This window comes from Mytilus californianus, unplaced genomic scaffold, assembly GCF_021869535.1.
Source record: "Mytilus californianus isolate M0D057914Y unplaced genomic scaffold, xbMytCali1.0.p SCAF_2, whole genome shotgun sequence".
Taxonomy (NCBI): Eukaryota; Metazoa; Mollusca; class Bivalvia; order Mytilida; family Mytilidae; genus Mytilus; species Mytilus californianus.
In genome coordinates, this window is record NW_026262668.1 from 139,569,226 (window position 1) to 139,587,392 (window position 18,167).

Here is an 18,167-nt window from a genome sequence, read left to right on the forward strand (position 1 = left end):
TCACCCAGTTCATTCATAAGATTTTAGTTGAAAGCAACTATATGTACACGATTTATTAGTTTTACAGTTTGATTTAGAAGAAATACCGACATAGCTAGATAATACAATTGATTATCTAATTACTAACACAATTCTATATTAATATTCTTGTAATTGTTATAAAATACATCAAATGACATAGTTACAAACCTGATCTTGAACTGTATCAAATTTTTAGAAATTTACCTGTGACGTCACTTTTGTGGCGTTGATCCCGTCGTGTGAAAAAGACAGTTCGTGGTTCTGTTGTGCTGTTTTTGTGTGCTGTCCTATGTTGTTTTACGTGTTCGTTTTTATTCTGTGGTTAGCATGTCGAAATATACTATTGTATTGTTTATTTGTGTATTTTTCTGTCCTGAATGTTCTTGCATTTATTTGTACTGTATTCCTGTCATGTAATGTTGTCATTTTAGTGCTATATTTAACATTGCCATCAAAAGCGCGAGGTTTGGCTAGCCACAAAACCAGGTTCAACCCACCATTTTTTTTTAAAATGACCTGTACCAAGTCAGAAAAATGGCAGTTGTTATCTTATAGTTCGTTTCTGTGTGTGTTGCATTGTCGTTTGTTTTTTGTTCGCTTCAGTGTTTCTGTTGTTTCGTTGTTTTCCTCTTATAGTTGATGTGTTTCACTCGGTTTTAGTTTGTAACCCGGATTTGTTTTCTCTCAATCGATTTATGACTTTCGAACAGCGGTATACTACTATTGCCTTTATTTGAGCCTCTGATTTTGCCATTTGATAAAGGGCTTTCCGTTTTGAATTTTCCTTGGAGTTCGGTATTTTTGCTAATTTACTTTTTACCTATTTTTTCTTCTAAATCTATTTTTTCTCCATCTAAATTTTCATTCTCATGAAATTATGCATCTCGTAACCTATTTCCTTCTTCCAACTGATTTTCTTATTCACGACTTAGTTCTCTGTTTGCCTTAGCTTTTGTATTTACAATATGTTATACCTACCTCCCTTATGGCTACTTTTAAAATGTCCCACAATTGACAATCACTATTATTATTTCCATTAGTATACTTATGAATAAGATTATTTATTAGATCTTGATAATTTTTCTCTTTTAAAATATAGTTGTTAATCCTCCAATATCCATTTCTTCTTTCTGACACACCTGTTCAGATACTTAAGAACACGATTAGATGATCAGTAGAGTAAATTACAGATGGTTTGCGACTAGTTCCTTGATTTTAACATTAATTTAAAATCATTTACTGGTTTGGAATTTTTTTTTATCTATTACGTTAAATGAATCATTGAAATCTCCCCAAATCACCGGTTTACCGATATCAAAATCCTTTATATTATTACTTACCTTTATAAAAAAACACTTTTCAAAGTGCTTTATAATTTGGTACATATATATATACCAATGTAATAGTTTATTTATTTATTTAATTATTTTTTTGATGCTCCATGTTGAAGGCCTCACTGTGACTTTCAGATGAAGAACAGCAATAAAAGCGTTGTTCCTGTGCTTATTGTGTGTCTTTTTGCTGTGCATGTACTGATTTTGTGTCATGGATGGATATCCCATATACTTTGAAAGGTCACCGAGCCCGATGGGCCCCACGTGAGCTTATACCATCACTTGGCGTCCGTCGTCGTTCGTCATCTGTCGTCGTCGTCGTCGTCGTCGTCGTCGTAAACTATTTCAAGAATCTTCTCCTCTGAAACAACTTGAACTGATACTTCAATAGAACATAGGGGTCAAACGGAGTTTTTGGCTTATATCTAAAAAAACTAAAGCATTTAGAGCAAATCTGAAATGAGGTTAAAATGTTTAATAGGTCAAGATCTATCCGCCCTGATATTTTCAGACGAACCAAACAACCCATTGTTGGGTTGCTGCCAATAAAATGGTAATTTTAAGGAAATTTTGCAGTTTTTGGTTATTATCTTGAATATTATTGAAGATAAAGATAAACTGTAAACCAAAAAAATGTTAAGCAAAGATGTACAAAAAAGTTATTATGACCAAAATTGCCAATTGGCCCCTTATGGAGATATTGCCTTTAAAGACAGTTTTACACAATTTGTTCATCATGTTTGCTAACATTTAAAAATCTTCTCCTCTGAAACTACTAGGCCTACTACTTCTAAACTTTAACTGAATGTTCCTTAGGGTAACTGATTTATAAAATCCATCAACAAACATGGCCGCCATGGCTAAAAATAGAACAAAGGGGACAAAAGCAGTTTTTGGCTTTTATCTCAAAAACTACAGCAGTGAAAGGGAGTTAGAGTGATAAATGGGTCATGATCTATCTGTTATAAAATTTTCAGACAAGTTCGACAACCCATTGTTGGGTTACTGTTGGAAATAGTTTATTTTTATTAAATTTCATTTTTGGTTTTCTTTACGAGATATATAAAAAATATGAAATATGATTTTTTTTTGTTCAATCAATAATGAAAGTGAAATAGTGAAATAATATATCGCTTTTAGCAGACAGTATGGTTCAATTTTGTCAAAATAAGCTATGAAACATTGATGATGAATTATTCACTTGCAAGTGAATAATTCGAACTCATTGAATCCGTATTCATGTGAACTTTAATTTAACCCCTTATCTAGAGATAGATACCGCATGCTTTGTGCGTGTTCAATTATTTAAATGAAAAGAATGTCAACATTGAAAGTGAAACAAAGGTAAATCATTTAATTGACTGATTCGATAAACACAAAAAAATCATTCTTATACAGGTAAAAACGATGATTAACATATATTTTTAATCTATAAAATGAAATTAAACAGACCTAGAAAAATCCAAATGCACGAGTCTGATATCTATTTATATCTATATTTATGTTTATATCGCTTATATGGCAATCGGAGGTGTTCGGAGGTCAACTCGATAGTTAATTAGACGGCGTCTAGACTAAAATACACACGAAACAAAGCTACATATTATCGAGCTCATGCCCGGTATATTGTTTTTATAATTTGAATAAATGTTTGACATTGTTATAAATCAAATATGAGAATTTGAGTCAAATCGGTGAACATGAATTTGACAGCTAGTGTCCCTTTAATATTATAATAGAAAGAGAGAAAGTATAACTGTAATAAATGTTCAGCTAAGTAAGATCTACAAATAAGTCAACATGATCAAAATAGTCAATTGATCCCTTGAGGAGTTATTGCCCTTAAAACTTTTTTTTTACATTTTTTGTAAATATCTAATTACTTTTTCAAAAACCTTCCTCTCTGAAACTACTTGGCCAAATACTTAAACACTGTAATTGAATGTTCCTTAGTGTATCTAGTTTATAGATTGTATTCTGTGATTTGATCCATTCAAAAACATGGGGGGGGGGGGGGAGTTTCTAAAAATAGGACATAGGGGTCAAATGAAGTTTTTGGCTTTCATCTCAAAAACTAAAGCAGTAAGACCAAAACTGACATAGGTGAAAGTGTTAAACAGGTTTAGATCTACCTGTCAAGTAATCTTCAGACCCATAGGACAACTTATTGTTTGGTAACTGTCCACAGAAATTGTTAATTTTTAGAAAATTTTACAGTTTTGGGTTAGGTATTATCTTTAATATTATTATAGAAAGAGAGAAAGTGTAAATTACAAAATTGTTCAGCAAAGTTAGATCTACAAATAAGTCAGATGCCTGAAACTGAAATTACAGGTGAGCGATATCAGTCTCTCATGAGCCTATTTACAATGAAAATATCTTATGATCAAATTGTCTATTCAGTAAAATTTATCTCCTTTCAAAGTCACTATGTTCATTTATAACAAGTAAGTTTAGAGACCTCTTAATTAAGATAGCTACCCCTCCCCAACCCCTACTAGCTGTCGTGTCACGACTCCATAAAACAATAAAATCTTTTTGTTTCGACATTTCGTAACAAAATTTTTCGTCAAAATGTGTTTCTGGCAAAAATGCAATCCAGCATTTATGAACTTTTAACCATTCAATGACCCTCCGACATTTTTGTTTATTTAAGGAATGACTGTAATATTTTTTTCTGTATATGAAAAAATGTGGTGCACACTGAATGACCCGCGTAGCCACATGTGGCGCAGGATCTGCTTACCCTTCCGGAGCACCTAAGATCACCCCCAGTTTCTGGTGGGGTTCGTGTTGCTCAGTCTTTAGTTTTCTATGATGTGTTTTGTGAACTATTGTTTGTCTGTTGGTCTTTTTCTGTTTTAGCCATGGCGTTGTCAGTTGATGTTCGTCTTATGAGTTTGAATGTCCCTTTGGTATTTTTCGCCCCTCTTTTTTATCTAAAAGTTTTATCACATTTTTAGGGTTATTCAGAATAGACAGAAAAAATATTACAGTCATTTCTTATAATTTTATTCTAAATTCCATTTTTAAAGAATAAATCATGAAAAAACGTTGATGACGTCACGGTCACATGACAAAATTATGTTTACGAGCTGATAGACAAAAAACTTTCAGCCAATCAAAAGACGTATTACATCCAAAATTAAATTATTGTTAATTAAATTTTTCAAAACAGTATTGTCTTATCTATTTTGATTTTTAAGCAGTACATTCTTTACACTGTAAAATATACATATTTCTACATTTAACAATGACTTGTTTTCTTTTCAACATACACAAAAACAAAATAATACTATTTAAAATTATTGAAATTAAAAGTTTGAAAAACAAATTCTTTTAATGTGCATTGGAAAATAGTATTATGATTTAATAAAAATATTTAAAATAATAGAATTTTTCATTGAATAAAACTTTGAGCCTATGTGCAGCAAGTCATAAGTTTCACCCCCCCCCCCCCCCCCCCCCCCAAAAAAAAGAAAAAGTAAAAATAAGAAGAAAAGACAAAGAGCAACAACACATGATGGAATTTGTGAGTCCAATGAAACATATGATGTAGTTGAAAGTTGTGTACAGTTATGGAATAAAGTAGATCTTACAGAACTCCGCGGTAGCGAGGAGGTGTCCATCAAAAACCTGCCAAACCAAACGTTCGACTATTTTTACAAATGAAGCGAATAGAAAACAACTGTCATTTCCTGACTTGGAACAGGCATTTTCAAAACAAACGGTTAGTTAAACCTGGTATTATAGCTATCTAAACTTCCCACTTGTATCCCAGTGGTTTAAAGTTCTGTTAAATTGACAAAAGTGGAAGAGCAACCTAAAACAGACATTGTTGGTTAAAGTGACAACAGTTTGGAATATTGTGTTAACAAACATCACAGACATAAAACAAAATTGAGTAAAAAATGCAAACAAACATACAAATAAACCTGCCAAGACGCCATAATGTTTTTTTTTTTTTGTTGTTGCTGATAAAACAATCATTATAGTAAAATATGATGAAATATCTGAAGAAGTACAAATACACGGGTAAAAAAAAAACAAAAACAACCTCGTGTGTCCGAATCGCGACTCCGGATCAACCGCACCAGGAACGCCCAAAGCCAAAACCTGAAAGCTGGATGCACAAATATCGAGCCAAATCAAGAGTCATACGACCAAATGGAATAATAGTAGTATTAGTACTAGTGTGTAGAAATATGTTGACCTAGATATAGTTTGTGCGATCGTCAGGTTGGTATATGCCGTGGAAGGGGGCATTCGTCTGGCGTTGCGGGATGTACGGGTATGTGACACTTTTCAACATACCATCTTTTGCCACTGGCAGTCTTAAATTAAGTTTCCGCCCTTCAGTTCGATTGACAATTTTGCAGAACCTACTTAATGGATTTACAGTTGATTTGTTCACTTTCTGAATATACCAAAAGGATAGACTAGGCTATATAAATATATTTATCCACGAACTTCTTATATCCTTCAGTAAAACCCAGGCGTAAAAGGTTGTAAATAAAGGCAACAGTAGTATACCGCTGTTCAATAGTCATCCTGGAGACACCTGATATAATCGTACTTGTACTTGTATTCATGCTGTAAGGCTACCGGACTGGTAGAATCCTCGGGGACAGTACTGTCCACCAGCAGAGATTCCGATCCGGTGGTGATAAATAAAGGCAACAGTAGTATACCGCTCTTCCAGGCTTAAAAGGGTGTCCGTTTGGCAATGGGGGATGTATAAATACGCAGTAACGTTCGGGCGGGACGACGACGTGTTAAATCCAATGCTTTGTATAGGTAGAGTGCCACGTTTTCTACATGTAAAACAAAAACATTGAATTGACGCTGTTGGATACTGTCGGGAGTTCATAGGAGAGCATGTTGCGAAATGTATGTCCTTCTCACACACTCTCCTTTTCAAATACGAAATACGTGGTCACATTCTCGTCAACCCACTTCGCAAAACCTATCTATTGGGTTATTAATAATTTGATTTTGTCCTGAATATGCATGAACTTTTTGTCAGTGGATGTAAACAAATACAACAATTAATCAAGCTTGAACAACATTTTGAATTTGTAAACGTCTTTTGCGATATCAGTTTACACCAATTAATTGTCCGCTCCTCATCTGGATTACAATCGTATAACGGCTGCGTGGCTATTACAACTTAGCCTCAAATCGTTTGCCTCATTAGCAATAAGGGCCAAGCTACGACACTGTTAATGTATGTCTCAATCAGTAAAAATGTTGTAAAGCTAAAACTATATATTTACTATGTTTTGAAGAGGTGAATATATGGTTTTATTCACATTGGAAAACATCTGATATTCTATGTACCTATGTATCTTGTCCAAGGTATAGAAACTATAGTTTGAGCCTTTCGTGAGTTTGCAATTGACACATTGAGCAATGAACAGTTGGTTTAGGTGGATACACTGTTTAATTGAAATTCCAAACATATAGAAAAACATACTTAAATAATATTTATATTAAATAAAAGATATTGTTTCGAATGCATCATGGTATAGTAGTAAAATGAGCTGGGGAGGATTGGGTGCCAGGTAACATATTTAACCCCGCCACATTCTGCATGTGCCTGTCCCAAGTCAGGAGCCTGTAATTCAGTGGTTGTCGTTTGTTGCTGTATATCATATTTGTATTTTGTTCATTGTTTATTTACACAAATCAGGCCGTTAATTTTTTCGTTTGAATTGTTTTACATTTGTCATTTCGGGGCCTTTTAAAGCTGACTATATGGTATGGGTTTTGCTCATTGTTAAAGGCCGTACGGTGACCTGTAGATGTTAAATTCTATGTCATTTGATCACTTGTGGAGAGTTGTCTCATCGGCAATTATACTGCATCTTCTTATTTTCATATTTAAAAATATTGGCATTGAGTTTATTGTAAATAACAAGTTAAATATTTTATTTTATAAGCAGGTAAAAATAAATGATTAAGCAGTTCAGAAATAATTTGAAAAACTGGTTCTTTTGCTCAGACATTGTTGTCAATATAATGGAATTCTACGCGACTGTCATACAAGTGAGAAGTTTAGCTATCTATAAAACAAGGTTCCACCATTTCCTACATAAGTAAATGCCTGTTCCAAGTCAGGAATATGACAGTTGATTTCAATTCGTTTGATGTGTTTTTGAATTTGCCATTTGATAAAGGACTTTCCGTTTTGAATTTCCCTTGGAGTTCGGTATGTTTGTTATTTTACTTTTTTCTAACCTCATATATTTAACATATTTTCTTTTTCCAGGAAGAAAACAAGATAGAAGATGGAGCTGCATTTGTTTTGTTCTTTGGCGTTGATGATGATTAATCAGTTTGGTTGCCATGGTGCAAATTATCAAGAAAATAAAGTAGAGGTTAGAATCTAATATTCTGTACCGTAGGAGAATTTCAATCCTTCTTACATGTCCTATAAATGCTTATTGAGATGGACTTAACGCAGTCAGTGTTTTTTTACACGATGTCACAGAAACAGGAGTTTAAATCCCGGGACGAGAAGAACAAATATTGCTGTAACCAAAAATTTCAATATCATTTATATATATATATATATTGTTAAAATATACTTTTTCACTTTTTTGGTCTTTTGGAAAATGTTGTTTGTGCTGTATTTAGACCCCTCTAACAAGAAATTTGTTTTGCATGCACATGTATAAGAATATGCGGTTTTTATCCAACGCAATCATAGGTTTGAACGTTGTTTTCAATTTAGACTTGGTTATATTTTTTCGTTTGGTCTTGTATTATATTTGCCTTCGGTTTTATATGATCCGTTCATCCTATTTTGACTCCTCACAATTCAAGAGTCTATTCTTAATTGAGGTAAATTGTATGGCTTTCCAAATACCGTTTCGATTCCTAACATCACTGAAGAGACATTAATTGTCGAAATCCGGATATGGTGTACAAAAACCTTTGCACCTTTTGTTTGCGGTATACCATCTTTTCCACAAGTTTATTGTTTTCTGTTTAGTATTAAATTTATAATAATGATCCATTTATTACATCGGTGATCCGTTTATTTGGCAATCACCAATGGCAGTCAGCAGGTTTTAAGAACATTTGTTGTTCGACCTGTTAGTTAATTGCGTTTTGTTAAAATATACTTTTTCACTTTTTTGGTTTTTTGGAAAATGTTGTTTGTTCTGTATTTAGACCCCTCTAACAAGAAATTTGTTTTGCATGCACACGTTTATAAATTGCGTTTTTTATCCAACGCAATCATAGGTTTGAACGTTGTTTTCAATTTAGACTTGTATATATATATATATATATATATATATATAAAGAAAAGTCAAATAGAATCCGTATGCTGGTAACATATAAGAAAAATAATATAAGATAATGACGGTTTCAATTCATCACTTTTACTAGCGCTTTCACTGCTTTCACAGATCTTCAGGTAATGTGACTAGTAAAAGTGATGAATTGAAACCGTCATTATCTTATATTATTTTTCTTATATATATATATAAATCTGTGTGTAGAGACGATTTGGAGGACATAAATTACTAGGACATTGTTTGGTTAAACTATTAGTCCTTTATATATTTAATCATTAAATTACCTTTGCATCTTGAATACATCTGTAAAGATCCGATCTGTAAGTTGACTGCTGTACCCAAATTTTTGACATTTTTACCTATTATGTCTGTTTAGTTTGCTCACAAATTGTTGTCAATATCATGGAATTCTATGAGCCTGTCATACAAGTAAGAGGTTTAGTCAACTTTAAAACCAGGTTTAATCTACCATTTTCTACATGAGGAAATGCCTGTACCAAATCAGGAATATGACAGTTGTTTTCCATTCGTTTGATGTTTTTGAGCTTTTGATTTTGTCATTTGATAAAGGACTTTCCGATTTGAATTTTCCTAGGAGTTCGGTATTATCGTTACCTTACTTTTTGGAACACTATCTTTGAAAGATAATCTATAATAAGAATTCAAAACTGTATAGGTATCTATAGATAAATAATATATAGATCCATATGCTTTCAGTGGATTGAAATCATAGTAATTAAAGCCACTTGCCGCACCAAACACTGTGTATGTAACAGACAAGTGCTAATTAGAAAGCTTTCGTGACACTTCCCCAAATGAAAATGCCTCTTTTGAGGATTTGATCTGGAGTAGGGATTGGAACCTCTGTATTTGCATGGTAGGTGCATGGTCATCGGAGGATTAAAGAAAAATCTTTTTAAGTTCGTGAGATGACTTAAAAATCAAATGTGTGTGTACAGAGGATTTTGTGTCGACTAAATAAAGGCAACAGTAGTTTCCCGCTGTACAAATCTCATAAATTAATTCAAAGGGTAAATCAAGCTAACAATCAGAATCTGAGGAAATAGCATGAACTCTAAAAGCAGTGAGATCGGAAAAAAAATGGGTAAAACTGATAAGAAATAAATTCTCTGAATGCACATAATATGCATCTAATTACTTCGGTTTCTATTAGTTTTATATTATTACTATTTGGTTGATATCATTGCCCGCATTGTTCATCAACGTTTGATCTCTAGCTAGGTTTTTCTGATATATGACAATGACATTTAGGTGTTTTAATTTCTCTTAATATGCACCAAAATAACTCTAGTTTTCTTATGATATAAGTGAAGTAAACTATGAAAAATTATTACACCAGGGTTTTCGATATCATTAGTCTTGTATGTTTTTTTAATTTTGGTTCATTTGTATGTTTCGGAGTTTAGTTTGACGTCAATTTTAGCTGAACTAGGACACATTTTTGTTTAGGGGCCTGCTGAAGCCCGCACCCGGGTGCCGGATTTTCTCGCTGTGTTGAAAACCCATTGGTAGCCTTGGGCTGTTTTCTGCATTTTAGTCGGGTTGTTGTCTATTTGACACATTCCCCGTTTCCATTCTCAATTTTATCTATTTTTGTCATATTTATGTTAATTATTTGAATCTTTCATTGTTATCTGACTTTGAATGTTTCATAGCTATCTGACTGTGAATGTTTCATTGCTATCTGACTTTGAATCTTTCATTGATATCTGACTTTGAATCTTTCATTGCTATCTGATTTTGAATCTTTCATTGCTATCTGACTTGATTTAACTACATGGTCTGTAATTTCCGGATTCGTTTCAGAGTTTCGAAGAAAGGGTTTTTGCCCATGTTGCTAATTTTACACCAGCATTTGCAAAAAGTTCCTTGGAAGATAGAATGTATGACTTAAACACTCGTTTTCTGTCAATCCTGATTAACAAAATTGTGAAGGATGATGCAAAAATATGGAGTAAGCTTGAAGTTGAGAGGAGGTCATACAGTGAAGCAATTGAAAGCCTTAAAACTGAGTATAATGAGGAAATTAAAACAGTAGATAGGCTGCAAAGCGAGGTCATCACCCTAGAAACGCAAACCGTGAGATTGAAGGAAAGGTGAGAAAAGTAAAACAATATTTATCTGGAAGTTTTGTATGTGGTTTATATTTTAAGCTGAGGTCATTGTTTTATTCAATTTAAGAGATTGAAAAAATGAAAAAAAAAAATATTATAAATTTTAAGATTCAACCCTACGATTTCAATCTAAATTTGAGAGTCTGTTTACGTGTTAAACTTTGAGTTCTATTTATGTCTAAAACTTTAAGACAAAAGTGTTTTTATTATAAAGTTTTGTTTGCTTGTTAGTTTATCCCTTCACATATTAAGTTTACCTGAATCTACCGTTCAGAAATGCAACATTTTTGGTAAGATATAATAGGATGAAAAGTTACAGATGAATGTTCTCTTTGCTTTCAGTCGTCTTTCTTTTGACAAAAAGAAAAAAATCATTAAAGATACCTTCCTTTTACATTTGTACGCTAGAACCGCACAATTATATACATTAAACTAAACAGTGGCGCTCAAATAAAAACAGTACGAAGGCCAAATCATTAACATCGTTAATAATAAATGATGATTGAAAGGAAAAAAATGCTCAGAAACTTAATCTTTGCTGACGAGTTAAAACCCTAAGTGTTTCGTATTATCTTTATGAACTTTAAAATTTAAAGTGTTTCTGATAACGTCCACCAGTAGATGCATTGACCCAATGGTTGTAAAAGTCAACAAATATTCCAGGCTTGACGAATCTCTAAATGTTTGTTCGGTTTTTTGTGTCGACGGGTAACTTTCTAATTGACGTATACCCGACATCTCCTTTATATAAGACTTATCAGTGGCACTCAGTGTGACCAAATAGTACCATAATGGTAACCAGATAATGGTTGTATTATTTATACTTATCAGTGGCACTGAGTGACCAAATAGTACCATAATGGTAACCAGATAATGCTTGTATTAATTACATTTTATGACTAGTAGTACAACTGAACTTCATTCTAAACTGATAATGATACTGTTACATCAAATATATGAAGCCTTGTCTTTTCGAGTTCATATTTGTAGGTAGATAAATATAGAATATATATCGTTAATTCAATGTTTATCTGTTATAGATACATTTTACAAGCATCTACTCTATTATTGTCTTCTTTTCGGAAGTCGCGCCAATAGCTATACCAAGTTTTTTTGCATATATAATATTAGAACTACAACAACTTACTCAACTTTGATTAAATATATACTAAAACGTTATTCAATATTAGAACTACAATATTTCAATGGAAAAACAACATGTCTGGAATTGTTATACAGTTATAAAGTATGACAAATTCATGTGTTTTCCTGACTAGACGCCTTCTAATTAACTATCAACATGACCCACGAAAACTGTCGATGGGCATGTAACCCCGCTTTAATAATAAATATACACATAGACATGAAAACATAAAATATAAAAAAGAGAAATAAGCATGTGCACGAGTACAATGTCAATTTTCATTTCTTTGGTTGATATAGTTGAACTTATGTTTTTGTCAAGATTTATGGAGCTTTCCCTTTAAAATTTACTTTGGAGTTTCTTATTTCTATTAACATTTTATTATAATTCTGTTTTATCGCAATTCATTGATAAAACAAAATAAATTAGATTAAAAATCATTTACTGATAACCTGTATAAGACCGAGTTTTTGGCAAGTCAAATCAATCAACAAAATCGGTCTTTTTGCTACTGCCTTCCGTAGTTTTACTTTCAGCAGTCATTCTATTCAGGTAACAATCAACCATTAGATTTTATGGGCGCAGACATTTTATGAGCATAACATGGTATTCAGAATTAAGAGTATAGCTAATCCTGATTGATTGATATGTGCGCCCGTTATATTTTGTTATTAGATACTTCTGCATTATACCAAAGGCCAAATAAATTATTTTCCTTAGCCCTAACGGAACTGAGATGTCTTTTAAACGCTAGGATGAGACACGTATTTTTAAGTGCAAAATTGATAGGCATGGGAAATAAGTACAAATTACGCTAAGAAAAGCAACGCGAACCTATATTTTTTTGGACCAAAAAATACTGTCCTTATAACTTTTCTTTTTTTTTTTTTTTTTGACTTGAAATACATTTATTGAAAATCACCTGAATATAATTTACCTTGTATAACCCAGGGAAGTATACACAAGGGGCCCTGTGTCTACAATGGTCCATCGTCCAGGGATAAACGGTGGACTCTATTACAAAAAAAAAATCTTTTCTAACTTTTTTGCATATAAGTTATACATTCATATTCATTACACAGACAGAGTTTGCCTAAAAAGGATTTATAACATTCTACATTAGATATCATAAAATACATCAAAAGACACACTATACAATCTACACATTATCTTTACTTATAATTGACATTTAAAATTGTACTTTTAACACCTGGATTACATTGTAATGTGTCGGTCAGTGATTTTATAGGTCACATGCTCGACATTGTAAATTCGTGTGTATTATATATTTCTGTTGTTGGATGTACAATGTTCTAAAATGGAAAAGAAAGTAAGTACAAAATTGATAAGTTACTTATGAATGTATAAGATTTACTATTAGTTTTATTTCAGCTGCAAAATTTTCTTTTTTCGAAGATAATGATATATCTATAGATTCAATTAAACTGCCCAGTTCCCGTTTTGCATATAATATCAATTGACTGGAAGTAAAACTTTTAGACTGATATTTGATTATATTCCTACATTTCCAAATAATCCATTTAACTGTATTCATAATCGTATTGATTATGACATTATACTTTTTGTTGTATTTGTACATTCCTAGTATGATAAGTTCTTCTCTTATTGGAATATACTCTGTGTTATTCAGTACATTATACTTTTTAAACGCATCAAAAATATGTTCCCAAACCACCATTATAATGTTACAGCTGTGAAAAAGATGTGTGAGGGTTTCGTTTTCTGTTTTACAAAAATGACATTTACCATTGTTTGATTTGCCGATTCTAAATAGTTTTTGTTCCGTATAGATAATGTTATGAACAATTTTCCAGCTGATTTGATTTTCTTTCCTAGAGGACATACTTTCATTTAAATTTAGCCATATCTTTTTCCAAGGTAATTCCGAATTATACTGAATATTCCATTTTATGTGACAGTTTGGAACTATATCTAAATTTAACGAATATTGGATTAATTTCAAAGATATTTCACTTGGGATTACTACTTTGTTCTGTTTATTGTAAAATTCAAAAGTATTTTTAATATAATAACCCTTTTTTGTTGTTCGGGATGAACGTGGACGTTTTTTAGTCTGTCCTTGAACGATTTTGGAAAAGCTAATTTCAGTCTTGTCCATTCCGAAATCCAGTTTCTTTTATCTTTAAGGATATTGTATATAAAGTTGTCGCTTTTGATATTTTTCGTTTTTTCATCCCAAATATCTTTTATTTAATTCTAGCAAGGTTTCGTTAAAAAAATCAACTTTCTAAAGTCTGTATCTCGAAAAAGGCTATCATTGTCGCCTTTGGGGAAATTAATTGTTTATTTCAATCTTCAATCACTGGACATGCAATGCGCACGCGCATCTCAAACAAAGATTATATCAAAGATTGCATGGGAACAGATTCAGATGAGGTCGAATTATTGACTTGCAACCCAGCTATTTTTTTGAGTTTTTTTGACACAATTGAACCAAACTGACAGTTAAATTCTTTAAATAGTTCATAAATTTGAGGACGGGTTTCCACATAGAAAGGAACCATGCCTGATTGTGTCCCTTTCTTGAAAAAGTTAAACCATCTGCATTTTAGAATATACGTTTTTCGCTTGAATAACTGTCAAGAATTTTCTTTTTTCAAATTTTCTAGATGCATCTTTTATTCTATTGAATGCGAGCATGTTCTGAATGTATTAGTTCTCAATAAAATATTCTTTTTTATTCATTTAATTTTCTTTATTTGCATTTCAAATTGGGTTTTATTTTCTAAGGAATCATTTATTTATTGGATTCGACTCTTTTAATAAAATATAAAGTTTGCAGGTTTAGAAATTTGTCATTGTATGTATTGCAGTGTGGAAGATTTCAAATCGAAGTACCAAAACATGTTGGATAACTATATGAAGCAAACCGAAACTATCAATGAACTTGAATTAAAATTGCGAAACACGGAGCAAACACTTGAGCAGAAAACACAAGAATATGTTGAAGTGGAAGAAAAGAATACCGTATTAAAAGAGGCAAGTGGTATAATATATTAAAAAAAAACGATAAATCATGTTAACTTAAAAATCCAGAGATGCACTTGAAACAGCATAAATGTGTATGATTTGATCATTTGTTTCTTTATTAATTTTATCATTTTTTATATACTATTATAATATAAGACTCTACGGATGGTGAGTTTATATAGGAATGTTAAACCCATTTAAGGGCTTCAGATTTTGTGAGGATGTACAAATCTTGAGCTACTAAAGTAAACGAATTACGTAAACATCGTTCAAGGATTGTTCTAAAAGCCAAAACTGCACTGAAAAAGGCTCGCAGATTTCGATCTGAAACGTCTTATAAGGGTTCCGTTTAATTCATCACTGCAATGCATAAATCCTGATTGAAAGGAACACCTTTTCAAACTGATTAATTAGAGAAAAAACATTTTTCGGCGGTTATTTCTAAGTATCTCTTATATTTTAGAAGTACTATAGGCAAGAGATTACAACCAAGATAACGGAAAAGAGAATGGAGACATGTGAACGGAAGCTTAAGGTTTGTTTTTAATAATTCTTTTAATGATTCCTGCATCCATAAAATTTACTAAATATCATAAACGGTTAAATAATTTACGAAGTTTAAAAGCATCTTAATCAAAATATGTACAACAACTTGCTTTCATATTTTAAACTTGAATAGTATAATGCAAACATATAAGTTTATATTCATTGAATGTAATAAATGCCAATACGTGTGTACTATCTTGAAAAAAGGGCTGAAGATATCACGGGGATATTCAAAACTCATTGGTTGATACAAAACTGACAACTGCAAAAAACGAAACACGACGAAAAAGACGAACAAGCCCATATAACATTACATAGAAAACTAGGTACACCTTGATTTGATATCATGACAGTAAATGGAAATAATACTTATCATTTTCGTGCGTACGAAGCGCCATTATGGATTTACCGTCATCAAGAACGCTAAAACCAAATATTTGAAAGCCAACAATGACTAAAATAAAAACACGTGAAGAACTATGTGACCAAAAGGGACCTAAAATGTAGCCAAATTTATTTAAGGTTTACTTTGCCTGATGGAGTTGAAACCTTCTTTTCTGAATAATTTCTTAATTCATTGACTACTGAATTGATGATACCTGATGTTATCGACTGACTGAAATGAATATAACGCGTTATTAATAGCGTGTGTCCGAAGCGCTTTTCTGGATTTGTTTACTTATATCATGATATGCATGACCCGTCATACGAATCCTCACTAAGTCAAAGTTAGAACTACATGATTAGTCAATAAAGATCTATAGAATTCCTAGTCACCTTCTTTCCAATGTTACTTTTTTTTTTAATATTTGTTAGATATTTGAATCCGTTCGGGTACAGGCAGAGACTGCGGAGGAATTTATAGAAGTATCCTTGAGGGATATTTCCAGATTGATTTACAATATGCAATCTACATTCTGGACGAAAGTTCAAAACTACTTTACAAAGCTAGAAGCAGAATTCAAAACTGAAGTAAGTAATGGTTTTTACAAAGTTAGTTAAGAACAAAATTTATTTTTGTCATTTAAAAATTACTCTTAGCTCTTTGCATTTGTAAAAGTGCAATGAAACCTTACTCAATCGTACTTAGATCTTGTCAAAGATAAAGAAAAATGCACTACTGAAAGCAAAAACTCATGGCATTGGCTAACTAGAAAAAGTGATACATTAGGTATATTTAAGTCCGAATCATGGATTTATCATGTCTTGTCCTCAATATATTAGTACAGTGATTTCTTCCTTTCTCTAGGACTCGGGCAATACAATGAAATTAGAAATGATGATGTTTTACGTTAGTTTTATACCCTTTAACAGTGAAACTAAACAACATAACCGCATGATTCAATATCAGTCTAATTTTTGTAAGAACAGAAAGTAACTCCTTAAAAGTTTTATTACCCGTTAAGCTGAATACATCAACATAAAGTCGGGTTATTAGGTTTTCAAAGCCTCCAGTCCTTTACGCTTTGTCGCAATTTAAGATAGCAAGTCTAGAAGAAAACGCAGTATAGCAGCGAATACTAGAAAGGAATTAATCCATAAAAAGTATGACAAAGCGATAAAATGATCATTTTAAATCATAAGTCGAATTAAACATTCAAGCTTTAGGACTTTGTCATTGTCAAGAATATGTTATAGGATCAGATTTTTACAAAGTACGATTCATTTTCCAAATAAGGCTAATCCTAACCCCAAACCTTCCTTAATGCTTTTTACGTTACAGAGTAACGTTCATCTTATTATCAAAAAGCAACTAAGCAACATTGAAACATTTATAAGACTTAAGTAATAACATAAAAATATAAAAAGAGCAGAGCTATCTTCCCCCCAATCGAAAAATTCGGAAACACTGCATGAACTCTGATGTAAATAAAACGTATTATATATCAAACATGAGCATTAAAGAAATACCTGTTTAAACCAACAAGTTAACTGTATTATTTAAGGCATAATATACGAGTAGTGAAAGTTATAATTATAAAAACCCTTCAACAAACTGCAGTCTGTAGTTTATTAGTATTTGAAGGAAAAGAATATTATTTGTGACCAAGATTTATATATCATACATGATAACAGGTAACTAAGGTAAAGAAGACAGAGTATGGAAAGTATGGAAAACTAGTCATGGAACAGAAGGAGGAGTTTGAGAGACAGGTAAATATAACCAATGTTTACATCTTTTAGGTTAGTAACACTCGTTTTCATCAACTATATGAAAATAAGAAGATGTCGTATGATTACTAATAAGATTTTCCACCAGAGACCAAATGACGAAAAAGAAAACACCTTTATGTCACCGTACAGTCTTCAACATGAGCAAAAACCGATACTGCATATCAAGCTATAAAAGCCCCCGATATGAAAAATGTAAAAACAATATAGAAAAGAAGATTTACATAAAAAAAAATAAACAAAATACAAACATGATATACAGCAACTCACGAAAACTACTGATTTACAACCTCCTGACATTGGACAGGCACATATAGAATCCTCCTCCTACCCTTGGATAGTGGTGCAACAGCTCAAAATAAGTAAAAATATAAAAATCAGTTAAAAATGCTTGACTCATCAGATCGACACAAACACATAAAAACTATCAAGATTACTTTAGACACAAAGTATAGATCTGAAAGAACTCGCAGCTGCTGAAAGCTAGTTTAAAGCC

The 18,167-nt window shown here is 32.1% G+C and overlaps 1 protein-coding gene across 3 annotated transcripts in view; it reads left to right on the forward strand.

The window, feature by feature from the left end:
* LOC127731244 (tropomyosin alpha-4 chain-like) overlaps positions 1–18,167 on the forward strand; it is a 92,606-nt gene that overhangs the window by 11,856 nt on the left and 62,583 nt on the right. For all 3 annotated transcript variants that reach the window (XM_052240264.1, XM_052240263.1, XM_052240262.1), the window contains exons 2-7: positions 7,627–7,735; positions 10,490–10,779; positions 14,797–14,962; positions 15,417–15,488; positions 16,316–16,471; positions 17,576–17,653. In XM_052240264.1, the coding sequence (XP_052096224.1) occupies positions 7,646–7,735; positions 10,490–10,779; positions 14,797–14,962; positions 15,417–15,488; positions 16,316–16,471; positions 17,576–17,653 (852 nt within the window). In that variant the 5' untranslated portion in view covers positions 7,627–7,645. The remainder of the gene's footprint in view (positions 1–7,626; positions 7,736–10,489; positions 10,780–14,796; positions 14,963–15,416; positions 15,489–16,315; positions 16,472–17,575; positions 17,654–18,167) is intronic.